The sequence below is a fragment of the Salvia hispanica genome, chromosome 3 (assembly GCF_029641045.1).
Source record: "Salvia hispanica isolate PSC_SH4W2 chromosome 3, Shi_PSC_v1, whole genome shotgun sequence".
NCBI classification, from domain to species: domain Eukaryota; kingdom Viridiplantae; phylum Streptophyta; class Magnoliopsida; order Lamiales; family Lamiaceae; genus Salvia; species Salvia hispanica.
This window is the reverse complement of record NC_142694.1, coordinates 34019256-34045564: the sequence shown is the minus strand read 5'-3', so window position 1 is coordinate 34045564 and position 26309 is coordinate 34019256. Positions and strand designations below refer to the sequence as shown.

The following is a 26309-nucleotide window of genomic DNA, read 5'->3' as shown; positions in this document are numbered from 1 at the left end:
TCACTCTAAGCATGTTTTACTTCACTGAAATGAAAAAATGGTCACTAATAGCTTGGATCACAAACACTTCACTGTAAGCACGTTTTACTTCACTGAGATGAAAAAATAGATCACTCTAAGCATGCATCACAAACACTTCATTCTAACCATGGAATACTTCACTCTAAGCACGTTTTCTCTCTTTAATATTGCGGTAAGCTTTTCTAAATCTAGTAAAAAGTCTTACGAATAGTAATCTATTCCAAAGGAAGTACCAGAAAAATAAATTTGATCTTCATTATTGTTAGCACTGAAATCCACACTACAAATTGTCCTAATCTATCGCGTTCTCTCTCTACACTTCAATTTCAAAATATTTTACTTCTACTGAATCGGAACACCGATTCAAAGGAGTGTTATTGCTGATTACTAATTTTCATTTCGATTGTAAACATTCGGATCGGCTGAATTAGACTTAGTAATTGGATTGGATTGGAAGTGAGTTGAGAAGCAAAGCAAATGCGGAAAAAGGAATCGGTTGTGCGATTCACGGGGATGGTGATTCGATCTCGAATTCGATTGAATTGGGTACTTCGAGAAGCCGGGAAGAGGAGTGATGGCGGGGGAGATGAATTACGTAAATGAGAGATTAACCTAATTTCATTTGTGAAATGTCCATTATACCCCTGCCTTCTTATAGTGAAGTAAATGTTTAATATAGTGAACTGATTTCTCCTCCATTTTCAAAAATCACATAGGTTTATATCAGCCCTTGATTTCTTGATCTTGTGGCTAATATTTATTCTCTAGTTATGCCTTTAATAGGCACTTGCCCTATATCACTACTCTTTGTATCTATATTTTATGATTAAGTTAAAGTAAATGGATGTTAACGATGATGCTATCAACAAAATTATTAACGATAATCAAAATTGTAAGTAAAGACCAAATCATAATCAAAATGTCTCAAGAAAAGGTGAACAAATTAAAATTTCCATTGAAAATTTGAGAAAAAAAAACAGACTGATTTTGAAGAAATAACATAGACTTCAATCAATGAGAAGAGAAGCCCAAGTCCAAAACTACAATGTAAACACCGAACAAATCTTTCAATAGAATGCGCTTTGAAGATCAACAAAAATTACCGAATTTGTCCACCTATTCAGTATTCTGATGCTGAATTTGTCACCTGATTCCTTCAGATACAGCAGCGCTTAGTAGATCAGCCCTACCTCGCTTGTGATTCCGGTCACCTCCACGAGTGGAGGTGAATGGAGAACTAACGATTCTGGCGAGGCTATGGAGGAACTCGAGCAGCGCAACTGACTGCGCGAGATGAGCGGCTTCTCGACGCTGGCATACACGGATTCATGGTCGCGGCAACCGCGGAGATGCAAATGTGCAATTATTTCCATGATTGTAACGACATTTTGCCAAGTTTCGGTTGTGTGACGGCAGCCATGGAGATGTTAATTCTAGATTTCAACGAATGTGATCGCCCAAAGTGAATGAACCACCGGTACCGTAGAGAGGGAGAGGAGAGAGGCGGTTGAGAAATCTGGTGGGGGTAAGTCGGTGAGAGAAGAGTTGCAGAGAAAGTGAGTAAAAGTGGGAGAGAGAGAGAAAGTGAAAGGGGCAACAGTTGAGCGGTATAGTGTATTCACAAATTTGTGGATAGTCCACGGGGCCTAGACGGGCTTAGAGATAGTGGTATCATGGCAATCAAACAACGAGAAAAGGATGGATAGGAGGGACTATCTATGGCTATCATACCAATCAAACCAGGCTTAGTTTGTCCTTAATTTTATTCTTTCTTTTTTCAGGTTGTGAATTTCCTCCTTTTCCTAACTTTCAAACAAACCACCATTAATGGAAATCGACTTCCCAAAATAAAGAAGAAAATAAAAGAAAAATATCAGCAGCGTTATAGAACATAGAATCAGAGAAGCAAATGATCAAATTCATGAAATATATGAATACAAGTTGTATCTATGACCAAAAACAAGAAATTAATCTGCCAACACAGAAACATAACTCGGTTTCTTACACAGCATAGCAGCAAGTTCAGTTCCTGCAAGCACATCGCAATAGCATCGAAACTCATCAGCTATCGAGAGCTGAGGCGGTAAGCTACCATATCATCAGCCGAGGCCTCGGACATACTGATCAACAGTTTTGTTAAATAGCTCAGATCTGCACAAACAACGCATTGCATATGAAATTATTATCGTCAAATCACAACAGATTTCAAACGTATCACTCAGTTAAATAGAAAGTTCTGTGAAACAGCAAAACAAGGCAACACATATGAAATTGGTATCAACTAATCACAACAGCTTTCAAAGGTATAATGAGTCAAAGAAGAGTGGAAACCAAGTGAGCGCTCGACTGAGCTCAAGTATAGATGTTAGAAAGCCTAATAACTCTTTCACCCAATTCCAAATGCTGATAGTGAATTTTTATAGCTTACGCTATGCTATTAGCACGGTGACATTCAATTCGTTAGACAAGATCAGGATGAGTCAAAATAAGTTTTGTATAGGATTTAATTAGTCATAGGAGTGGAGGTGAGATGATTAATCATGGGATGCAATGCATTCTTGGCATTGTAGAGACGAGCCAAGACATATTTTCACGGGCCGAGCTTTTGGAAAAAAATGCAACCGAACAAGAGATAAGATTAGACATGGCTTTTAATCACAAGTAAACATGAAAACGGCCCCGTAGCAGAAAACATGACATTAATCTTACATGATGATTAATGTCATAAGCTTGAAAAACCATCATTATTTCCTCATCCAAAGTAAGCCCGAATAAAAGTAGCAAACAAACTAGATTGAACAAATCCATAACAACAAGAAGACATAATTTACTTGTTCAAATCCATGTTTACATAGAGACTTGATTAAGAACTTTTGTATTCAAAAGAAGCATAATTTACTGCTCAATGATGTCTAGAAACTTACTGCGGTTTCTGGATCACTACTAGAGTGCATTTAGAGAAGTAAACAGCCAAAATGTTAAAGTGATAATTCGATATAGGTACAATCAGAATTTTTGTAATAATTCATCATCAAGTTTTACGGCAGATCACTGAAAATTAACACTCACCTTATGGGAGTTCCTGGAGTATATAATGGATTCTTGACAACATACTCAACGTACAAATTATAAATGTACTTCAAGGAATCCCTCAGATCGCCCGTTCTCGGGTGAGTGACTAGAATTAGCTGCATAGAAAACAGACTATTTAACTCACAAGACCGTGATAATATATTTACAACTGTGAATTAAAAGACAAGAGAAATGAAGAACAAATGGCAAAACAATCTTGTATTACAAATCTGTATGCACTAAAGTTGTTTTATATTAAACCATAAAAAGAGTTCCATATTAGATTAAATATCGAGGAAAAATGAAATTTAAAAGCTCACTAGTGTGCAGCCATATTGGAAAACATACTTCTATGTTTAACAAACCATGAACAATCTAATCTCGAAAACCAACTACTCTTGCGGTAGACTAAATTCATAGCTCTAGTTTCTTTGGCTGATTAGATGTGATTGGCATGTATACGAACATAATCTTGTAGTACTAGATTTCTCTATCCAAAGTTCCAAACCTAGATCATAGTCCAGCTTGGTGAATCAATTTAACTGAAAGTTACCAGTGAGCAGATTAGGAACTTAAATCATCCATCCTGATCATTGAACTCTTAAATTGCACTCACTCACTCAGACAATAAATGGGATTAAAAAGTTCAGATATGGAGATTGGTGTATTTTAGGCCCAATACATTTCCTATCTTAACTATGATATGTTTCTTATTGTGACTAGGAGCAATGCTCTCTATATTGCCTATATACATAGAGATGATCTCTTATTGTAACTTGCAGCCAAAAATTATAGTAAAACTATTGGCTTGGTATCATTCCTACACATAGATACACATAATATCGAACTGAGAAACAATTCATGTGTTTGTCTTGTTATATTCGTGATTACTTCTGCGTTTATTTCCTACATATAAAACACATCGATACCAAAGACTAGGAGGCAGTTCAAAGAAATTACACATCATATACTAGCAATTCTACATCAAAGCAAATACATATTGTGTTCTTTGCATCAAGTTGTAACCACTCCATCCCTCAAGAACAAAATGTTGAGGTAATTACACTATTTATACAAAATGTTTCATGGTTCTTCCATATTGCTACAAAAAGTCCAAAGTTTGCATAAATCATACAAAAAGTTTCATTCGAGATACATATTTCTATCATCTATGTTTAGACGACATAACTTTTTGCCTAAGTGGGATACAAAACATGAAACAATGATGAAACCTTTTGCACCTCACGTATGCAAAGAACTAACAGCGTCTAAACACATGACAAAATGTATTACTCCAAAATGAAACGTCATTTATGAAACTTAAAACTTTCATACCAACATGAAACAACGGTAAAACATTTTGTATGAATAGTGTAATTGACCCCCAAATTGCCCCGCTAATGGCGGCTTCTCAAACTTATCATACGAGAACTAGGCAATAACATCAAGTAGTACCTTAATCCCAGAAGGACTCTCCATGAAACTCAGTTTATACGTATTCGTTCGGAAGCTGTGGAAAGAACAACCTTGCCCCGGTAGCTGAGGTACCCCAAGATTCCCCTTTTCAGCACTGTCCCCAAAAAAAACACACAAACAACAGAAATCCTAATTAAAAGAGCCAATTTTGCAGCAAAGGGAAGATAAGCGGTTTCTAAGGGGAATAACGTCGAACACCTGGTGGGATCCATCTTTGCAGTCAACGATTTGAGGGAAAAGAGGAGTCCAAACATGAGCTTGTGATCTTGCTGAGGGCTGAGAGTTTTGAGCGGCCGATTCCATTCCCTGTAGAGAAGGCAGACTCCGTTTCTGTTGAATATGTACATCATGTTGCCGTTGTTGCCGGATGCGGTCGGCACCGGAGGAGATGGGCTGATTTCTGTGCCGCCGAAGAACTGCATTTTGTTTGGAGATCAAATCTAGACTCAGCGGTTGATCGATTAGATGGATTTTTCAGCAGAAATTTACGCGATCGGTGAGGATTTCACACCGGAATTTTGTTCGACTGTTCAAGCTCCTGTTGATCTGCTTTTTCGCTTTTATTGTTGCCGTAATTTCTATTTCTAAATATTGGCAGTACACCTACTACTTCAACGGGTAATTACAATTTACATACAAATATTTCACCAATATTTCAATACAAAATGTTTTAAACTAACAGATATCATAGCCTTACGAATTAGTAATAGTACATTTCATCTAAAATCACTCACACTATTACTTTTTCTTATTTTTCTCCAAAATTATACCTAAAAAACATGATATTATTTCTCTAAATAATACTTTATGCATTGCCATGTGGGCATTTTATCAAGCAAATTCACATTTAACTTTAGAGTCGAAAAGAATGAAAAATAAGAAAAAGTAATGATGTTAGTGATTTTTAAACTGAATGTACTAATGTGAAACACTAATCAAACTTTTTGTATGATATTTGTTAACTTAAAATATATTGTACTTAAAATATTGGTGAAATATTTTATATGTCAGGCGTAATTATCCCCTACTCCAACTAATTAAGTTTATGCACAATATAAAATATAAATTTCAAAACACAATGAGTAAAACAGAAAAGAAAATGAAAAAATGTGAGCTATTTTTAATAGACATATTAAAAGAGGTTAAAAAAATATGACTATTTTCGGTAGACATTTTTAAATAAAAAAATAGGAATATTTTTTTTAGAAAAAATAATTCTGAGTATATTAGTATATGGAGAAGTATCAAACCCCATATCACCTCGGCCTAGCAGTCCTTAGTATAGGTCATGCATTCAGCTCCTCTTGAGTCCTGACGCACACTCACCTACGACCACACAATCTCACATTCTTGCTGACTCGCCCCGGCCCTGAACCCCCCCAAAAGACAGAAATGGGCTCAAGCAACTCCCACACAACAAAGACAACGGTTCTATTCTTTTTGTTTTTTTATGCGGTTTTGCTTCTGTCTTATAGTAGTGAAGTTATTTTTTTTTTAATAAAAGTCAATATCTTTGTTCTAACTTATTTTATTCTCTTTTTATTTTATTCTTACTTCATCTCTACACCTTTTCTATTTCTTACTTTATTCTTTCTACTCAACTCACTTAACACAATTTTTTTAAAATCGTATGCTTAAAAGAAATATCTCCACTACCGCGCAACAGAGAGAATGCCATTCAAGTTAAATCATGTGTTCCCTTTTTAGGTTATTTATTTTGCTGATTCTTAGTGTGTCAACTGTTTCTTGTTGATGGTGTTTTTTCTTTGTTGCCACCATTTTTTTTTATTCACCACATTTTGTGAAAAGCCATCTTCATTAATCACTTCCTTAATTTCCATACCCAAATATAAAAGTGCTCATTTCTAGTTGGAATTCAAGCTTAACTTGCTATTGCAAGATAATATGAGTAATGTTTAAACATTAAATTGTACCCAACAAGCTTAACTTCTAAGTAACCACGATAAGGAAATAAATTAGAAACCATTATTAATCCTCTTACAAAACATAATCATCAAATAGTCCAAATAAAGAAAGAAAAGCTAGAAATAATGGAAGTGTTAGGTTGAACACAAGCTAAAAACTTCACAAGAAATGCAACTCAGGCAAATAATAAAAAATATTGTGGGAGTAAACAAAGCCAATTCAGTGTTCCCATTTCTTCAGCTCCATGCCGTCAGGCGCGCTTCCTTCGACCTTTTTCGTACCAACCTCTTTCCAGTTGGTGGATAGCACCGTCCCATTCGACTCTACCTGTAAATGAGGACCAGATGAAAAATGTCACTAGTGATCCAAGTACTACGGCATGTTGTATTAAACTCATTATTATTAGTTAAAATTTGTGTTCTTGCGAATGATTTCTGCATGGCCCTTGTGTCTTCATCTGCATCCTTGTATATGTCTCTGAAAAACTTGTTCAGTGCTGCATCACCATCGAGCTTTTCGTCCTTTTCCTGATGCAGAAAATTTGTCAGTTATGGGGCTGAGACTCTGGTTATTTCATGCCTAAAAAGGGAAGCCAAGAACACCAACCTCCTTTTTAACTTGAGCTTCGAGTGTATCCCAATCTACTCTTTTCGGTTTGGAGGAGGGATATGTGAGTTTCTCATTGCCTGTTGAACCAAAAGAATCGTTAGTACTTGTGCAGAAGTTAGTATCGTTTGACAAGGAACAAGAAATTAAAATAACAACTTACAATTTGTTCTCCATAGTCAACCACAACACAGTTTGCTGGTATACGCTTTGCAGATATTGTTACGACAACTTCCTCTGATTCTGATAGAATTCATGCCTGTGAAACAAGAGAAACCAGAAAAACACTAAAAAATTATAGAAGTTGTGCAATATCTTCGCAGACTAAATGAAACAGAACTAAGAATTTGAATAGTGCATCTGATGGCTGTCAAGAAATCTAACAGGTGAAGTGATTCGTCGTAAATATTTTGTTTGAATAGTGATAAAGAATAGTTATGCTCCTAATAAACATGGTTCCACTCTTATTCATATAGTCCCTTCCATAGTCATTAAGGGGCTACCATGTGATCATCAACCCATGATTAGCAGCTATTAACCGTATTTCTTAGATATCAAATAAACGGATGAATGCACATACATAGTCACAAAGTCAAAACAACTAGCCATGGCCCCAAAATATTAACCAATTCAATGAACTTCTGTGAACTTTGTAAATCATAGTCCAATCAGCAACAAATCTACCACTCATGCTAACCTGTATTTCAGCCTAGTAATCGATGCTGCTTTTTCTTGACTGGACAACTCAACTGCTGGTGGCAAATTATTTGGAGTAACCACACCTGTTGAAGGTTTTTCAGCCAGTTGTGTAGGCAATTCGTGAGCTTCCTCTGGAATAAAAAAGAAAATTAGATCCACATGGAGACCAAAAAAATGAACAGAAAACCTTTGAACATATTTCAGTATAGTACTTGTTATTCTATGAATAAGCAAATGCCTAACCAAATCAATTTGACACATATCATATGCATTTCACATGAATGACATATACAGAGCCATTCGACCACAACCTCTGGCACAAACATATTGCATAACTATAGTTAAGACACATGCAAAATGTACAAATAGTTAAACAAAAATATGCTTTCACATAGCCAGACATTCTAGAAATTAAATTCAAATTTTATCAGGTACAATTTCAGGAATAGAAAAACTGATGAATGTGTCATACAAGACATAAAAAATTACACTGAAGAGAAGTAGGAACTAGGAAGCATAGTTAGGCTTTCAACTAACCTGCAATACGCTGATCACATTCCTCGATCAATTTAGTAAACCTGGAATCTGCAGGTGCCAAAGTTGCACCATTTTCCAGCTCCTCAAGCTTGATGCATGCAACACTATATACAGAACATGCACAAAATCTAATGGTAAGAAACTGAATGTAGTTCTGTACATGAAACTAAAGTAGTAAGCCTTTGTTTTCAGTTATGACATTTATCCAACAGACAATAATCAAGATGCAAGATCAAATAATTAAGGCTAACATCATAACAAGTATATTTTGGTCAATGTGAGATCAGGTTTTTAGTCTATATTCCAAGCAGACCATAACTATTCTTATTTTCTTAGGACTTTGATATTTTAAAACTTGCCATGTAAACCAGATGACACTTGACAGTTGATTGCGAATAGGAGCAGAATACCCTTTACGCAGATATGCTTTCGCAATTGAAGGATCCAACTCGATTGCTTTGTTTGCATCAGCAACAGCCTCTGCTCATCAAATAGTACCATGATAAGTATTACAACAAGCAGCTAAAATTCCCCAAAAAATCAAAAGTTGGAGACCCTAATTTTCAAAACATCAAAGATCAATCAACATAAGTGATTCGGTGAAAAAATAAATAGAAACTGATCTATTTCAATCTGCATGTGTATACATAAAAAATGAGTGGCTTAAAGCCTTAAACAAACAACTTGGTCAGAACAAACAACATATCAATGCCGAACTTCCGGTCATTCAATAACCAATTAATTAGGATCAAATATTCAAACCAATTCATCACTGAAGTTCAATAACTGAATAGATTAAAAAAAAAAGGAAAATAGAAATCTTGCGAGTATCAACAATAAAGCTTAGAAGTCTTCCTACTTAAAGTTAATTCTACTTTAGATGGAAAATGAAAAAATACCACTTATTTGTCAAAAGCTCCTTCCAATATAAGATCTGGTTCATTATCCCATGAGCAAGCTCATGACATGAAACTATTATTGTGATAACTTTAATATTTTTGTTAGTCATAAATACATGTTTCATAAATTAGCTTAGTGTTAAATGAAAATTATAGGTTTTATGTAAATAACTTACTTGTTTAAAAGTTGATTAAACTCAAATTTGGCTCAAAAAAAAGGATTGATTGGTAGAGAAAAACAATCTATACCCAATTTAAGATGCAATATTCACACAAAACATAAATTTTATAACTATAATACCACCTTTATTTCTCATTTCTCTTTTTTTGCAATAAGATTATCCCCAATTCCAGCAGTCAGCCCCAACAAATAAGCCAAGCTCATGTATTTTGTTACACCCCTAAATCGCAAAAGAAGATGATCATGCAGCAGTCAACAACAAAATATTATGCCACTGGATATATCTACAGTCAATCAAATAGGCATAAAACAACTGGAAAACAAAAATAGAATCTATATCTGATGTACCAAAGACTTTATCAACTTGCAGAGTTGCAAATTGAAGAAAAAGCCAAAATAAAATTATAAGGGCGATATTTTTCATTTACACTCGCACTTAGTCTTCAACATAAAGATTGGGTTAAATGAATCCCGTTTTGCAAGCAATTTCACATTAGTCCTTTGTTTATACAGAGTGTGATTGTTTGCTCCAGATTAGATGTTTCTTCAAGCACCAAAATGCAGAACAAAACATTAGATACTTAGGAATCCGCAAACCAAGCAAACAATGGTAATAATGTTCAGAGATTTGATTATCTAACAAAGGGAACAAAACAAAGTGAAGAAAGGGTAAAAAGTATGAAAGCCAATAATGTTCAACCCTAACAGAAGGACAAAAATACTTCATAAAGGAATAGAACTCCAACAAATGGTTAAATATAAGACTACCAACACATAAGCTCTAAAAGTTTTTCGATCAAGCAATGGGAAGAATTAAGAACATATGAAAAGAATATGTGGACCAAATCTATTTTTCACCAGATAAATTTTTCTCACAAGCATATAATGGCTTGAGGCTAGTTGAACTAACTTCTAACTAATAACAAAAAATGCATTGTGAATTTTAGAGCTGATACCCAAGTATATCCGTAGAATCAGAATTGGTTGAAGTTCAGCACACAATTACCACTATAACCATAGAAAATGGCTGGTCAAGTTGAGAAACAGCATCTTTGAGAAGTGAGATATCCCCCATCTGACATTTTTGATTTAAAGGTTATGTTAGTTGTAGCCTAAAGACAATCAGCATAATGGAATATGATCGATCATAACTACCAAAGGTTGTTAGCAATGAAGGATCACTAGTGGTGCAGCTCTTTCGATAACACTAGTAGCTTCAATCAAAATCGTTAGCTCCTTGTCTAGTAACTGTTCTTCTCTCTCTTCCAATCTCATAAAATCACCAATCATCTTTTTCCCATAAAAACCATTCTGTGTGCCTATAGTTTTGATATTTTCAAAGCTTTGTCCTATGTCGTCTACTTTTGCATTTGATGCATACTCACTGTGAGATAACTTACTCGATCCATCTTCTCCCAACAATTTCAATTCATCCACTGAAACAACTACACCACTAGCTCCTGAGTTTGGCGAATGCAGCGACATTTCATCTTTAGGAGAATCAAACATGATAAAAATTGGAATTTTTATGCTCCCTGATATGGAGCTTACGAGCTCCTCAGGAGAAGCACCTCCTTTCAGAGTAACAATAAGAAAATCGGCACCCTCAGAAACGGAGGCATCTTATGCAGCATCATAAGTTTGGACGTTTCTAGCTACCAAAGGAAGCATCACTGAATCAGTTCTCGCATCCATCATTGTATTTCTTGCCACAATAGTAGGCAGACCTATCAAATAAAAAAATACCAAATTAACAAGAATCACCCCCAAAACATAACTGAAAAATCATGGCATATTAAAACGCCAAAACAACTTAACTTAGTTCAATAACAAACAGATGAGTAAATGAGGGCAATTAATACAATGTCTTCATTTTGTTTAGTCGATGACAACATTATCCTTTTCTTCTCTTCTCTTCTCTTCTCTTCTCTTCTTCACTTATTCACCAGTAATCACCACAGGAGCAAACGCCATTCTCAAAATGGTGATACCGGTTCGTGTCCCTCACCGTGATCTGTCGCTCAGTGATCTTCGATATCAGCTTGATTGCGTCGTGGCAATCCTCACAGACACGTATATTCTTCGTAACCCTGATTGGCGTCCCCGGCCTGCTATTGATGAGCATAAACACAATTGCCAACTTCTCGCTATGCACCGCCAAATGGTTCTCCTTATCCTCCTCCTCCACATCGTGCAGGGCCGTCTCTGTTCTGGGAACATAACCTGATTCCTTCATTTTCGCCACCAAGACCTCCAACTCCTCGTATATCTCCTTCAACTGGTGGTGCGATCGATCACCAGCAAGGAACGTGTGGACTTGATCATGAAGCTCCACATTGCTCACACCGGGTACTTTCTTCAATCCTCTGTCCTTCATGATCCTTCGAACCAGAGTTACATCGCTCCATCTCCTGGCCTTGGCGTATATGTTCGATAACAGGACATAGTAGCCGGATTGATTAGGAGCCAATTCGAATAAACGATCAGCTGCAATAACCCCGATATCCATGTTGTTATAGACATGGCAAGCATTCAGTAGAGCTCCCCACACCCTATCGTTGGGCTCTACCGGCATTTCCTTAATCCGAGAATACGCCTCATCAACGAGACCAGCACGGCCAAGCAGATCAACCATACAAGTAAAGTGTTCAACTCTTGGAGATATATTGTACCTCTCTGTCATCATTCTGTAATAATCGCGTCCCTCTGCTAGTAATCCCGCGTGGCTGCAAGCTGAGAGAATCGAAACGAACGCTATGGAATCCGGGATGATACCTAAATCCTGCATTTTCGAGAATAACTCAACAGCTTCATGGCCTTTCCCACTCCTGCCATAGGCAGACATCATTGAAGTCCAAGAAACAACATCCTTGATTCTCATTTCGTCGAACACTCTCCTCGCTTCGACTAAGCACCCACACTTCGCATACATATCAATCAACGCGTTCTCCACGGATAAATTAGGTTGCATCCTCTTCAATTTAACGAATCCGTGGATTCTCTTCCCCAGCGACAGAGCAGAGAGATCGCCACAAGACGGAAGCACACTAGCGATAGTGATCGAATCAGCTTCTATCCCTCGTGCCTCCATCTCCGTGTAAAGCTCAACTGCCTCATCAGACATGGAATTATTCGTATAAATCGAAATCATCACGTTCCACGCCACTAACTCCTTCGAATTCATGTTCACGAATATTCTCTTCACAAACATGACATTTTCGACACTGGTATCAGTCACAGCCGGAGACAGACTAGCCATAGTCCCGGAATCGTGATGCACACCTAACATCTCCATTTCTTCGCACACCTCCAACGCTTCATCGAATCTCCCATTCTGCGCATATCCCGCCACCAAAGAGTTCCAGGACACAATATCCCTAAACGGCATCCCATCAAAAACCCGCCTCGCCTCCACCAAATTCCCACATTTCCCGTACATCGCAACAAGGCCGTTACCCGTAAAAAGATTCAAATCAAGGCCCTTCTTCACGGCGGGAGAATGCATCTGCACCCCAAAACGGAAATCATCCGAGGCCGAGCAAGCTTTGAGAACGCAGGGGAACGTGTAGTGATCGGGGGAAACGCCCGAAGCCAGCGTGATTTTGTACATGAGGATCGCATCTCGGTACATATGATTGTTGACGTAGCTCCGGATCATGACGTTGCAAATGACGCTGTTTCTCTCGGGAATTTTGTCGAACACCTTGCGGGTGGAATCGGGTCTGCGGCAGGCGGCGTAGGCGCGCATCAGCTTGATGGCGAGGGAGGTGTGGGAGCATAAATTGGGGTCGGAGATGATGCGGGCGTGGAGCTTTTGCAGTGTGTTGAGGTCGGGGTGCTTGTCTAGTGAAGCTTCTGCGGTGGTTATAATTTGGCGGGAAAATTGTCTAACGGTTTTCATCACTGATTCACTAAGACTGCCGTGTTAGAAGACACTATACATAATTGGTGAAAAAAAATCCATCAAAGAATGAATTCAGTTTTCATCATGTTGCCACCGGAGGAGATGGACTGATTTCTTAACATTTTTATATTTATCTTTTATTATTTCTTAAGATTTTAAGAAAAAAATCTTCGATTATTCAAATTTTGCTTTACATGTATGTATTAATTTCTTGTATTATATTACAGTAATTTATTAGTATTATGTTAATATATAAATTAGAACTTTAATAGTACTTCTTTGTCTATAATTTTTATAGTCTCATTTTGACTCGGCATAGAGTTTAAAAGAATGTGAAAGAAGGTAGTGGAAAAGTTATCGAAATGTTAGTCTTTCACTTTTTTATATCAGTTATACAGGAGAACGTGAGTAAGAATTTAATAAAGTGTGTGTCAACTGCCAAGTGTTGCTTCTTGTTGATGTTTTTTCATTGTTGCCACCATTTTTTTTGGTTCACCATCATTAATCACTTTCTTAATTTCCATAAGCGAATATAAAAGTACTCACTTCTAGTTGGAATTCAAGCCAACTAGCTATTGCAACATACATATAATAGGAGTAATATTTAAACATTAAACTGTACCCAACAAGCTTAACTTCTAAGTAACCACGATAAGGAAATAAATTAGAAACCATTATTAATCCTCTTACAAAACATAATCATCAAATAGTCCAAATAAAGAAAGAAAAGCTAGAAATAATGGAAGTGTTAGGTTGAACACAAGCTAAAACTAAAGAGTCTAGTTTTGGACAAGGCTAAACAGAAAATATGGACAACTTCACATCAAATGCAACTCAGGCAAATAATCAAAAATATTGTGGGAGTAAACAAAGCCAATTCAATGTTCCCATTTCTTCAGCTCCATGCCGTCGGGCGCGCTTCCTTCGACCTTTTTCGAGCCAACCTCTTTCCAGTTGGTTGATAGCACCGTCCCATTCGACTCTACCTGTAAACGAGGACCAGATGAAAAACGTCATTGGTGATCCAAGTAATACAGCATGCTGTATAAAACTCATTATTATTAGTTAAAATTTGCGTTCTTACGAATGATTTCTGCATGGCCCTTCTTGTGTCTTCATCTGCATCCTTGTATATGTCTCTGAAAAACTTGTTCAGTGCTGCATCACCATCGAGCTTTTCGTCCTTTTCCTGATGCAGAAAATTTGTCAGTTATGGGGCTGAGAGACTCGGGTTATTTCATGCCTAAAAGGGGATGCCGATAACACCAACCTCCTTTTTCACTTGAGCTTCGAGTTTATCCCAATCTACTCTTTTTGGTTTTGAGGAGGGATATGTGGGTTTCTCATTGCCTGTCGAACCAAAAGAAGGTGGTGTATATTATGTCATAGCATCACAAATCATGTATTAACGTAATTAGCTCTAAATGGAATGTTCAGCGTTTCCAGAAAGAATGCTTACCAGTTGGCACATTCACTTTCTGGACTACAGCAACGTCCCTCTTAAATTCAAGGCATGTCCAGTGCACAGCGTCTGCCTTGGCAAGTCTGATCTCGATTTTGGTAGACATGACTTCATATCTACTCTTTGAGGGAACAATCTGTTTATCAAAGGGTGTAATGATTTCAACACTAGCATTAGCAAATCAAACTTAAAAGAGTCCATAAAATTTCAGTCACTTTCTGCTTTTCACGGAGAGATGATCACTATAGAATTGCAGTGAAAAGGGTAACAGAAAGCACTATGCATTGACCTAATTATGAAATAGAGCTGTAGAAAATATGCACCCCGGATTTAATGGAGCACAATAATACAGAAAGAAAAGGGATTATCAACGACGAATTCTAATTAAAAGAAGAAATTATCGATCAAACATCACAAGGAAATTTTCTTCACAATACTCATACAAGTACCTGATTTTATGCAAAAGCAATGAAATGTTTAATTTTCATCCTGCTTATAAGGAAGTGAGGAATCAATATACTCTCTCAACAGAAGTAAGCAATGAGTGTAGATATAATGAATTACCTTTCCAAATAACCGAGGTTGAAAATGATATGCCTCTTCACCAGGCACCTCAATGGTAACACTAAGCTGAATATTAGCAAATGAGAAAGAAACGTTGGTACTTGTGCGGAAGTTGGTATCATTTGATCAAGGAACAAGAAATTAAAATAACAACTTACAATTTGTTCTCCAAAATCAACCACAACACAGTTTGCTGGTATACGCTTTGCAAATATTGTTACGACAACTTCCTCTGGTTTCTGATAGAATTCATGCCTGCGAAACAAGAATAACCAAAAAAATTATAGAAGTTATGCAATATATTCGCAAACCAAATGAAAAAGAACTAATCTAATGGCTGTCAAGAAATCTAACAGGAGAAGTGATTCGCTCGTCGTATATATTTTGTTTGAATAATGATAAAGAATAGTTCTGTTCCTAAAAAACATGGTTCCACTCTTATTCGTATAGTCCCTTCAATAGTCATTTAGGGGCTACCATGTGACCATCAACCCGTGATTAGGAGCTGTTAACAGTATTTCTTAGATATCGAAGAAACGGATGAATGGATCTCACATACATAGTTACAAAGTCAAAACAACTAGTCATGGCCCAAAGATATTAACCAATTCAAATAAACTTCTGTGAATTCAGTAAATCATAGACCAATCAGCAACAAATCTACCACTCAAACTAACCTGTATTTCAGCCTAGTATTCGATGCTGCTTTTTCTTGGCTGGGTAACTCAACTGCTGGTGGCAAATTATTTGGAGTAACCACACCTGTTGAAGGTTTTTCAGCCAGTTGTGTAGGCAATTCTTGAGCTTCCTCTGAAATACAAAGAGAAAATTACATCAACATGGAGAACAAAAAATGAAAAGAAAACCTTTTAACATAATCAGTACAGTTCTTGTAATTCTATGAATAAGCAAATGCCTGATCAAATCAATTTATCACGTATCATAGGCATTTCACATGAATGACATTTAGAGAACCTTTCAACCACAACCTCTGGCACCAACATATTGCATAACTATATTTAAGACACGTGCAAAATGTACAAATGGTTAAACAATGTTATGCACTTACATAGCCAGACATTCTAGAAATTAAATTCAAATTCTATCCAAATACAATTTCAGAAATAGAAAAACTGACGAATGTGTCATACAAGACAAAAGATTACACTGAAGAAAAGTAGGAAACATAGTTAGGCTATCAACTAACCTGCGATACGCTGATTACATTCTTCGATCAATTTAGTAAACCTGGAATCTGCAGGTGCCAAAGTTGCACCATTTTCCAGTGCTGTCTTGGCAGTCTGGTACTCCTCAAGCTTGATGCATGCAACACTATAAACAGAACATACACACAATCTCGTGATAAGAAACTAAATTTAGTTCTGTACATAAAACTAAAGTAAGTTTTTTTTTCGGTTATGACATTTATCCAACAGAGAATAATCAAGATGCAATATCAAATAATTAAGGCTAACATCATAGCAAGTATATTTTGTTTAATGTGAGATCAGGTATTTATTCTTATGACTTGATATTCAAAACTTGCCACGTAACCCATATGAAACTTGACAGTTGATTGCAAATAGGAGCAGAATATCATTCACACGTGGCCATAACTTACTTTGAGTTTCAGATCATAACAACATCCTTCAAACCTAATAAAAACTTACCCTTTACGCAGATATGCTTTCGCAATTGAAGGATCCAACTCGATTGCTTTGTTTGCATCAGCAACAGCCTCTGCTCATCAAATAGTACCATGATAAGTATTAAAACAATCAGCTAAAATTCCCAAAAAAATTCAAAATTTGGAGACCCTAATTTTTCAAAACATCAAAGATCAATCAAAAAAAGTGATTCGGTGAAAAAAATAAATAGAAACTGATCTATTTCAATCTGCATGAGTACAGATAAAAAATGTGTGGCTTAAAGCCTTAAACAAACAACTTGGTCAGAACAAACAACACATCAATGCCGAACTTCCGGTCATTCAATAACCAATTAATTAGGATCAAATATTCAAATCAATTCATCACCGAAGTTCAATAACTGAACCACAACACAAGTGATATATATTTCCCGGATAAAAACCAGTATAAACTTTAAAAAAAGAACAGCAACCTTCAAACATCAAATCTACGGATCTCACGACATACAGTAAATTTCATCAATACAAGTCACTAAGCGAAAAAAAACAAACAGAAACTGCTCTAGTTCAATCTGCAAGCCTACACATAAATAAAAAAAGGAGTCTTGAACAAACAACTCAGAATTCACCACAGAACACCAATACAACAATCCAAACTGCCGATGGCGCAAAAATCGTTCAATAACCAACTAATTACGATCAAATATACAAATCAACGCATAACCGAACTCCAGTAACAAAACAACAATCTAATTCCCAGATATAACAAGCAACCTTCCGCAATAAGAGCACGAAATCCCTTACCGGTGAAGTTTTGGAGCTTGATATTGGCCTGAGCGCGGTCGACGAAGAGGTCAGCGCTGTTAGGGCTCAAAGAAATCGCCTGAGAGTAGAGGTCAGCTGCCAGTTCAAAGTGATCATCGATGAACGCTTCCTTGGCCTTCTTCTCCAGATCCGCAGACGCCATTGAAGCTCGGATTCGATAGCTGAATCGCGCCGAGGGATTGCGTGCGTTGGATTCAAAGGAATGGAGGAGACTTGAAATTGAAAAGCTGAGGAAAGGCGAAGGAAAGATGGAGAGAAATCTATGATTGATTATGGGGGTATTTATATTAGGGGCAAATTTTTTGGGTATTTTTATATTCCTACTTGTATTTGGCAATGTTTTTATTGACTTTTGAATGTAACATAAGAAGGTTCTAGATCTATTTACCATATCAGATTATGAAAATAAATTTATTCCATATTTAGTTGATACATTAGCATTTGTATTTTTGGTAATTTATAAGGTTATACGGTCCATATATTAATAATTTTAAAATTACAAAAAATCTGGTCAACATGATAATAAGTCATGCATTTTGAGAAGAAAAATGTTTTAGAGACATAATGTCTCCAAGCCATAGTGTCATAATGAGGTTAAAATTGTAATCTTATACTATATTATATTTTTAATTAAATCTACACTTTTTTACATCTACCTTTTTGCCCTTACATCTTAAATAAGGATGTGGTAGCTTAATTATGGAATATATATAAATGTGGAAGATATGATTTAAAATTAAAATATATACCTAAAGAAGTAGAATATTAGAGAAATGGGAGATTTATTCATAAATGTTTTATTCAACGTAATGTTCCAAAACTAAGGGAATAAATTATGAGATTTGAACTTAATGAATAAATTATGAATCCATTTTATAAAAATACTAATCCTATATTATTTTCTTCTTTTTTCTTATATAAAATATTAGAGTTTTAAGCTCCATTCAGTATATCATTAAATAAATTAATAATAATAATAATAATAATAATAATAATTGACTTTATAGTTTTTATTTTAAGAATTTTGTAATTTTTATTACACTACTTCTTTCCTTTCCAAAATTTTAATTTATTTAAATTTTTTATTCTTAGAACATTGCAATCGAACTTCGATCAAATAAATAATTACAAGGCATTTTCTCTTTTGCTTTATAAATAATTGAGTTATTAGCTCAATTCACTATATCATGAAATAAAAATAAGAAAATATGTATAATATATTAATACTAATCGGGTGTAGGTTTTTTTATATCATACTTACTATTCTAAATTATTCAATTTTGAAAATTTAATTTATTCAAATTTTTAATTTTTGAAAAATTATTGTCGAACCTTAGTCAAAATAAATATAATACTAATTGAATTTATTATTTTAATTTTATGTGTTTTATAATATTAGTACTCTAGTTTGATTTTTGAGTATTTATTTTTATGTTATTCCTATGTAAAATATTATAATATATATACTCTATTGAATTTCACCGTTAGCTTTATTAGTCTTTATTATAGAAATTAGATCACCCCCCTAATGATCACGCTAATTGATTTTATCCAAAAATAGCTTTTGGTTACATTTATCCACATATAAAATATAATTATGGCATAGAGACATAAGGGTATTATGGCATGGAGACATTATGTCTCTAAATCACTACTCTTTTGAGAAAGCATTATTAGATTTACCAAGATTTTTTTTTTTTTCAATCATACTACCCGTAATTTTTCGAGGGTTTGGTGATTGGACAATCGAAAATTCTAATATACACGAGACATTTGGTGAACAAAATAAAATTGTCTGATGATTCGCAACAACTACGATTTTGGTCAATCATAGTATTTGGCGAAACAATGCTACCCAACAAGCATAATTGGTTCAACGCGCAAGAGCAACAATACATCATCTTGGCATTGCTTGACCAAACATTTGCGGTAGATGTCATGGTGGAATTGTCGCATCGGATAGACGGTAGCGGTGAAAGGTCGACGAAGAAGCCACTCAACATAATGTGCAATATATGTGAATCATATGTAATTGCAATCAGTGGAAATTTGTAACACCCCTCACTTGATTACTGATTAATAAAGAATAAATGATGTTACAGCATGTGTTATCATTTATTTCACATAATAGCAATATTTGGGGACTAATTTTTTGAAAATCAATAATTTAGCAATCAAAATCTTACACCATGTTTTCAATTGAACTAATAATTGGTTTTAAAATCCTTTTCGACGTTTTGATAGTCAGCCCCATAAGTCGTCATCGTTAAGATGCTCTAAAATGACTAAAAAAAAGATTTTTCTTTTCTCAAACGGGTTGCATTTTTTTATGTGGCTATTCGTTATACGAAAGTCCTTGTTGGCTATGACAGTATCTCACTTATATACATGCTCAAGTTTACTTGAGTAGTATTATACCCATAACAAAAAATAAATTTATGAATATTTTATAAATTTTAATATTATTGATTTTTTGAATATTTTATACATTTTAATTAAGTTTTATTTTATATTTTTAAGAAATTAATAGTGTATGTATATCATCAACACGCCTACATGTGCGGGCTTGAACTAAACCCAAAACTTATGAACTGAAACTAAGAGTAATGATAAAATGCAAACTCTATATATTGTATAAACTCCAAACTTTTCAACACTGTATAAACACAACGTCAACGGTGTAAAATTTTAAGATTTTGGTGTCACCACAATATTAACACAATGTCAACCGTTGCCACTATATTGATATTTTATGTTGCTATTATTTTATAATTAATTGATATTTTTTAACAGTCCAAATCATAATTTGAAGTTTATACAATATTTAGAATTTACATTTAATTAGGTTCCGTGAAACAAATATCACTAACATATCTTTATTCATGACTTCAATTTTGGATCTATTTTGCTCAAATAAACAATATTCGTTAGAATAATTTTTATATAACGAGTTAAACGACTATTGTACTTGTCAGTTTAGGAAAAGGAAATACAAGAACTGTTATCCATGGAAATATATTTGGGCTTCTCAGTTTATTAAAAGCAAATATTAAACGGGCCTATATTTAGCCCAAGTCCACAAACAAAACACATAAAATCTTGACCTCAAACCTAGGGTTTAGAACAATCTGCTGCTGCTTCATCGCTCTATCCATCTTTCATCTGCAAAATCGCAAAGCAGCCATGGTAGTCTCACGTTTCAGTGCTTAATTTAGTCTATTAACGGTTCATTGTTTTGCTAATCAATGAATTAACTGATGCAGATCATATCGGAGAAGAACAGGAGAGAGATCTCCAAATACCTCTTCCAAGGTTCGTTTTAGTTTATCAAATCGGTTCAGCATTTTGTGAGCTTTGTTTTTACTTGTTTTATTTGTAAATCGCGGCAAAGAGATAATCGGATATGATAGTCATTAATCTATTATGTTTAAATAACTTTGTGTTTTTAAGTTTTTTTTTTTTTAATCTCTGAATTAACTGTATGTTTATATAGGAACATTGTTTTTAAGTTATTTCTCAAGCTGCAATGAATTAACTGAATTGTGTTTATAGAGGAACATTGTTTTTAAGTTATTTCTCAAGCTGCAGTGAATTAACTGAATTGTGTTTATAGAGGAACTTTGTTTTTAGCTTATTTCTCAAGCTGCAATGAATTAACTGAATTGTGTTTATAGAGGAACTTTGTTTTTAGCTTATTTCTCAAGCTGCAATGAATTAACTGGATTATCTTTATAGAGGGTGTGTGTTATGCGAAAAAGGACTACAACCTAGTGAAGCACCCCGACATCGATGTCCCGAATCTGCAGGTGATTAAGCTTATGCAGAGCTTTAAGTCGAAGGAGTATGTGCGCGAGACCTTTGCTTGGATGCACTACTACTGGTATCTGACCAATGATGGAATTGAATTCCTCCGTACATACCTCAACCTCCCATCGGAGATTGTCCCGGCCACACTCAAGAAGTCTGCCAAGCCCCTCGGCAGACCCATGGGTGGCCCCCCTGGCGACCGCCCACGGTAATAACCACTAGCTCTCACATGGCATAAGGACTTGCTGGTTTTATGCGCTTGTCAATTTATATTATTTTTTGTGCTTTCGTAGTTAGTTTTTGTTTGTCTGGTAGATACTTTAATTGCCATATAGTGAGCCTTTTGTTTAATGTAATTACTGATCATGTCACCTTCAAATTTATTGTCACTGCAATACTAAGTTTGAGAGATAACAACTACAATATGTCTTGTGTTAGGAAAGTGAAGGATTTGTAGGCAATTAAGTTGCTTTTTTTGTTTGCGTGCTTTGTGTTTCATAAGACTCTCAAAATGTGATCTTGTATTGTTAATAACATGTTTTTGATCTAATGATACAGTGGACCACCAAGATTTGAGGGCGACAGGCCCCGTTTCGGTGACCGTGATGGATACCGTGGTGGACCAAGAGGGCCACCTGGAGAATTCGGTGTGGAGAAAGGTGGAGCTCCTGCTGACTTCCAACCATCATTCAGGGTAAGTTTTTTAACATAAGTATTTTGCTAATTTATGCGTCGTAATGCAGTACGTGAACAATTTTAAGTAATTTGGTTAGCTTATGGCAAACCAGTCTATTAACTGGAGTGTAGTTTTAATCCTAGCACTATTATTTAAGGTGTGCACCTTCTGCTAGGCCACGTCTAGTATTTGCTACCATTTCTTGCTAATGTTACTAGTAGTGCTATTCTTTTGTCAGTGTCAGTCTCCTAGAAATTATGATTCATTGAAAAAAATACTATGGAAATGAATGTAGTCTTCTTTATCCTTAGTGATCAATCTTTCTCCGTCTCTGTTTTCTGCTATCTTTGATTTTTTTATGTTCATTTTCCTTATTGTGTTGATATGATATGAAAAAAGCATTTGGTTTTTGGATATTAGGAATTTAGGCCAAATGAATTTGAGGTGTGCTTTGATTGTTGCTTTAAAACTGTTCCATAATTTTGATTTTCATATGGTATATGTTGCTACGCAGAGTGGGAATAGTGGCGGGCGTCCGGGTTTCGGCCGTGGTGCCGGTGGCTTTGGTGGAGCACCTTCAAGCTAAGAGCACCTTCAAGCTAAACTCCGTTGTCCATTCGCTAATTCATAGTTTTTTGATACAGTATTTTGTGAGCTGGAATTATGTCGAAGGATCACTTCTATTTTGCATGAGAATATATCCAATGTTTCTCTCTTTTCGGATAACATAAATGTTGGTTTTTATATTTTTGATTTGTTTCTTCGTCTCATTTATCCGTATTTATCTCTTTTTCTTATTTCAAATAAATGTAATTAAATTCAGTTAACAAAATATATTCAATTTTACTGTTATTTAAATATTACTCCTATTGTATATATGTTGCAACAGCAAGTTAAGCTTAAATTCCAACTAGAAGTGAGTACTTCTATATTCGGGTATGGAAACTAAGAAAGTGATTAATGAACATGGATTTTTACAAAATTTAGTGAACTAAAAAAAATGGTGGCAACAATGGGAAAACACCAATAACAAGAAGAATCAGCAAATAAATAACCATAAAAAGAAATACATGGTTTAACTTGTTGAATGCGTGGTCTATACTCGGCCGAGGTGAGATGGAGGCCAAAACAAAGGAGAGTAATGTTTGATACTTTTCCACATAGTAATATACTCACTCTTTTTTTTCTTTTTTTTTCTGAAAAAATTAATCCTATTTTTTTTAAGTAGCCCCATTTTTTAACTTCTTTCGAATTTTACTCACATTTTTTCATTTTCTTTTCTATTTTACTAATTGTGTTTAAAATTTGTATTTGTGCATAAACGAAATTACTACTCCGAATTTAGGAGAAGTACTATCAAAATTTAGAAATACTATCTTCATCTCATAATAAAAGTCCACTTTTATCATTTTAGCCCGTCCCACAATAAAAGTCCATTTTTATTTTTACTATAAATGGTAACTTTGACACAAAAACTTATAAATTGAAACTAAAAATACCCACATGACTTCAATTTTGGATCTATTTACTGAAATAAACAATATTCGTTAGATTAATTTTTATATAACGAGTTAACTATAGTTCTTAATTATACTCCAGTTTAGATTAAGGAAATACTACAAAGAATTGTTATCCATGGAGAATTTAAAATATATTTGGGCTTCTCAGTTTATTAAAAGCAATTATTTATCGGGCCTATATTTAGCCCAAGTCCACAAACAAAACATATAAAATCTTGACCTCAAATCTAGGGTTTAGAACCATCAGCTGCTGTCTTCATCGCTCTATCCATCTTCCACTCCGAATTCGCAAAGCAGCCATGGTATTCTCTCGTTTCCGTGCTTAATTTAGTGTATTTGCTGTTCATTGTTTGCTAATCAATGAATTAATTGCTGCAGATCATCCCGGAGAAGAACAGGAGAGAGATCTCCAAATACCTCTTCCAAGGTTCGTTATAGTATATTCAAATCGATTCTGCATTTTGTGAGCTTTGTTTTTATTGTTTAAATTATTTGTTAAGCGCGGTAAAGAGATAATCGGCTATGAATTTCATTAATCTACTTTATGTTTAGCGAACTTTGTTGTTAAATTATTTTTTTGTTAAGCGCGGTTTAAAGATAGTCAGCTATGAATTTTCCTTAATCTGTTATGTTTGAATAACTTAGTTTATAAGTTTTTTTTTGTTAATCTATGAATTAACTGAATATGTAATGTTTATAGAGGAACACTGTTTTTAAGCTTATTTCTGTTAAGCTGCAATGAGTTAACTGAGTGCATTATGTTTAATAGAGGGTGTGTGCTATGCGAAGAAGGACTACAACCTAGCGAAGCACCCCGATATCGATGTCCCGAATCTGCAGGTGATTAAGCTTATGCAGAGCTTTAAGTCGAAGGAGTACGTGCGCGAGACCTTTGCCTGGATGCACTACTACTGGTATCTGACCAATGATGGAATTGAATTCCTACGCACATACCTCAACCTTCCATCGGAAATTGTCCCCGCTACACTCAAGAAGTCTGCCAAGCCCCTCGGCAGGCCCATGGGTGGCCCCCCTGGCGACCGCCCTCGGTAATAACCACTAGCTCTCACAAGCCATAAGGATTGTTGGTTTTATGTGCTTGGCAATTAATATTATTTTTTTGTGCTTTCGTAGTTGGTTTATGTTTCCACACGCCTTTTGTCTGGTAGATACTTTAATTTCCGTATAATGAGCCTTTTGTTTAATGTCATTACTAATCATGTCACCTTCTCATGGTGTTAAATTTATTGTCAATGCAATAAATGTAAGTTTGAGAGATAACAACCACAATATGTCTTGTGTTAGGAAAGTTGCTTTTTTATATTAGTGTGCTTTGTGTTTCATATGACTATCAAAATGTGATCTTGTATTGTTAATAACATATTTTTGATCTAATGATATAGTGGACCACCAAGATTTGAGGGCGACAGGCCCCGTTTTGGTGACCGTGATGGATACCGTGGTGGACCAAGAGGGCCACCTGGAGATTTCGGTGGGGAGAAAGGTGGAGCTCCTGCTGACTTCCAACCTTCATTCAGGGTATGTTTTGTAATCTATATTTTGTTAAATTATGTGTCTTAATGCGGTACATGAACAATTTTGTGTAATTTGGTTTGCTTACGGCAAATCAGTCTATTAACTGGAGTATAGTTTTGATCCTAGTACTATTATTTAAGATGTGCACCTTCTACTAAGTCATGTCTAGTTTTCTTGCTAATGTTACTAGTAGTCTTATTCTTTTGTTTGTGTCAGTTGTATAATAAGTGCAGAAAAGTTCAGTCTTTGAGAAATTATGATTCATTGAATAACCTACAGTTTACAATATTTATTTTACATTTTTTGTAGTCTTCTTCATCCTTAATGATCAATCTTTCTCTGCTGTTTTTGAGGTTTTTATGTTCATTTTCCTTACTATGTTGATATTTTGGAAAATAAGATCAAACCATTTGGTTTTTGGATATTAGGAATTTCGACCAAATGAATTTCTGGTGTGCTTTGTTTCTTGCTTTGAAAGTGTTGCATAACTTTTATTTTCATGTGGTATATATTGCTATGCAGGGTGGGAATGGTGGTGGACGTCCGGGTTTCGGCCGTGGCGCCGGTGGCTTCGGCGGAGCACCTTCAAGCTAAACTCTATAATTTAAGTATTTCGATAGAGTATTTTGTGAGCTGGAATTATGTCAAACTATCGCTTCTATTTTTGCATGAGAATATATCCAATGTTTCTTTCTTTTTGTTGGATTTCATACATGTTGGGTTTTATGTTTTTTGGTTGTATTTTTAGTACGTTCTCTCTTTAGCCAGTTTAATGATTATCTCTGATTATTCGTATTTATCTCTTTTCATAATTTTAAATAGATATAATTGGTTATTAATGGTAAGGTTGCCCCTTATCGTTAGTAATTCCGATTTGATCAACTTATGCTTCAAGGCCCATGTCTCAAACTATCTAAATCTATACGATAATTTGTCAACTGGCCCGTTTC

General features: G+C 35.2%; 6 protein-coding genes across 6 annotated transcripts; 2 read left to right on the top strand and 4 right to left on the bottom strand.

The window, feature by feature from the left end:
• Positions 1 to 1860: 1860 nt before the first annotated feature.
• Positions 1861 to 5162, bottom strand: LOC125212216 (uncharacterized). Its single transcript, XM_048112318.2, has 4 exons — positions 4768 to 5162; positions 4549 to 4663; positions 3091 to 3209; positions 1861 to 2172 (listed from the first exon to the last, which is right to left on the bottom strand). Exons 1-4 carry the CDS (start codon positions 4989 to 4991, stop codon positions 2121 to 2123), a joined length of 510 nt encoding a protein of 169 aa, XP_047968275.1. The 5' UTR covers positions 4992 to 5162; the 3' UTR covers positions 1861 to 2120.
• Positions 5163 to 6517: 1355 nt separating this feature from the next.
• On the bottom strand, positions 6518 to 10942 carry LOC125213002 (protein SGT1 homolog). Its single transcript, XM_089067781.1, is given in 11 exon segments — positions 6518 to 6822; positions 6921 to 7022; positions 7102 to 7258; positions 7260 to 7341; positions 7344 to 7360; positions 7799 to 7931; positions 8338 to 8441; positions 8748 to 8817; positions 9541 to 9637; positions 10374 to 10492; positions 10573 to 10942. Coding segments are annotated over 9 exon segments (786 nt in total). The 5' UTR covers positions 9554 to 9637; positions 10374 to 10492; positions 10573 to 10942; the 3' UTR covers positions 6518 to 6714.
• Positions 10943 to 11073: 131 nt separating this feature from the next.
• Positions 11074 to 13420, bottom strand: LOC148930617 (putative pentatricopeptide repeat-containing protein At3g49142). The gene is made up of 2 exons (XM_089067780.1): positions 11236 to 13420; positions 11074 to 11144 (listed from the first exon to the last, which is right to left on the bottom strand). Exon 1 carries the CDS (start codon positions 13316 to 13318, stop codon positions 11360 to 11362), a length of 1959 nt encoding a protein of 652 aa, XP_088923906.1. The 5' UTR covers positions 13319 to 13420; the 3' UTR covers positions 11074 to 11144; positions 11236 to 11359.
• A 537-nt stretch (positions 13421 to 13957) lies between these two features.
• Positions 13958 to 18090, bottom strand: LOC125213004 (protein SGT1 homolog). The gene is made up of 10 exons (XM_048113339.2): positions 17800 to 18090; positions 17018 to 17087; positions 16555 to 16679; positions 16025 to 16157; positions 15506 to 15602; positions 15348 to 15413; positions 14781 to 14919; positions 14592 to 14671; positions 14406 to 14510; positions 13958 to 14307 (listed from the first exon to the last, which is right to left on the bottom strand). The coding sequence occupies exons 1-10, from the start codon at positions 17960 to 17962 to the stop codon at positions 14200 to 14202; spliced, it is 1086 nt and encodes a 361-aa protein (XP_047969296.1). The 5' UTR covers positions 17963 to 18090; the 3' UTR covers positions 13958 to 14199.
• Positions 18091 to 20915: 2825 nt separating this feature from the next.
• On the top strand, positions 20916 to 23058 carry LOC125213327 (small ribosomal subunit protein eS10z-like). The gene is made up of 5 exons (XM_048113811.2): positions 20916 to 21006; positions 21084 to 21132; positions 21556 to 21835; positions 22186 to 22321; positions 22818 to 23058. Exons 1-5 carry the CDS (start codon positions 21004 to 21006, stop codon positions 22887 to 22889), a joined length of 540 nt encoding a protein of 179 aa, XP_047969768.1. The 5' UTR covers positions 20916 to 21003; the 3' UTR covers positions 22890 to 23058.
• Positions 23059 to 24029: 971 nt separating this feature from the next.
• On the top strand, positions 24030 to 26158 carry LOC125213326 (small ribosomal subunit protein eS10z-like). The gene is made up of 5 exons (XM_048113809.2): positions 24030 to 24125; positions 24202 to 24250; positions 24593 to 24872; positions 25227 to 25362; positions 25882 to 26158. Exons 1-5 carry the CDS (start codon positions 24123 to 24125, stop codon positions 25951 to 25953), a joined length of 540 nt encoding a protein of 179 aa, XP_047969766.1. The 5' UTR covers positions 24030 to 24122; the 3' UTR covers positions 25954 to 26158.
• Positions 26159 to 26309: the final 151 nt, after the last annotated feature.

What these genes read in the sequence shown, in the direction of transcription:
- LOC125212216 (XM_048112318.2), bottom strand. Translation starts at nt 4,991, where the DNA reads ATGCAGTTCTTCGGCGGCACAGAAATCAGCCCATCTCCTCCGGTGCCG. An exon ending in GCAAAGATGGATCCCACCAG is followed by an intron (nt 4,664 to 4,767) that starts GTGTTCGACGTT and finishes TTTTGGGGACAG; the next exon opens with TGCTGAAAAGGGGAATCTTG. An exon ending in ACTCCAGGAACTCCCATAAG is followed by an intron (nt 2,173 to 3,090) that starts GTGAGTGTTAAT and finishes TTGTTTGTGCAG; the next exon opens with ATCTGAGCTATTTAACAAAA.
- LOC148930617 (XM_089067780.1), bottom strand. Translation starts at nt 13,318, where the DNA reads ATGAAAACCGTTAGACAATTTTCCCGCCAAATTATAACCACCGCAGAA.
- LOC125213004 (XM_048113339.2), bottom strand. Translation starts at nt 17,962, where the DNA reads ATGGCGTCTGCGGATCTGGAGAAGAAGGCCAAGGAAGCGTTCATCGAT. An exon ending in AACCTCGGTTATTTGGAAAG is followed by an intron (nt 14,920 to 15,347) that starts GTAATTCATTAT and finishes TTTGATAAACAG; the next exon opens with ATTGTTCCCTCAAAGAGTAG. An exon ending in AAGCTCAAGTGAAAAAGGAG is followed by an intron (nt 14,511 to 14,591) that starts GTTGGTGTTATC and finishes TTTCTGCATCAG; the next exon opens with GAAAAGGACGAAAAGCTCGA.
- LOC125213327 (XM_048113811.2), top strand. An exon ending in CCCCCTGGCGACCGCCCACG is followed by an intron (nt 21,836 to 22,185) that starts GTAATAACCACT and finishes CTAATGATACAG; the next exon opens with TGGACCACCAAGATTTGAGG. An exon ending in ACTTCCAACCATCATTCAGG is followed by an intron (nt 22,322 to 22,817) that starts GTAAGTTTTTTA and finishes GTTGCTACGCAG; the next exon opens with AGTGGGAATAGTGGCGGGCG.
- LOC125213326 (XM_048113809.2), top strand. An exon ending in CTCCAAATACCTCTTCCAAG is followed by an intron (nt 24,251 to 24,592) that starts GTTCGTTATAGT and finishes TATGTTTAATAG; the next exon opens with AGGGTGTGTGCTATGCGAAG. An exon ending in CCCCCTGGCGACCGCCCTCG is followed by an intron (nt 24,873 to 25,226) that starts GTAATAACCACT and finishes CTAATGATATAG; the next exon opens with TGGACCACCAAGATTTGAGG.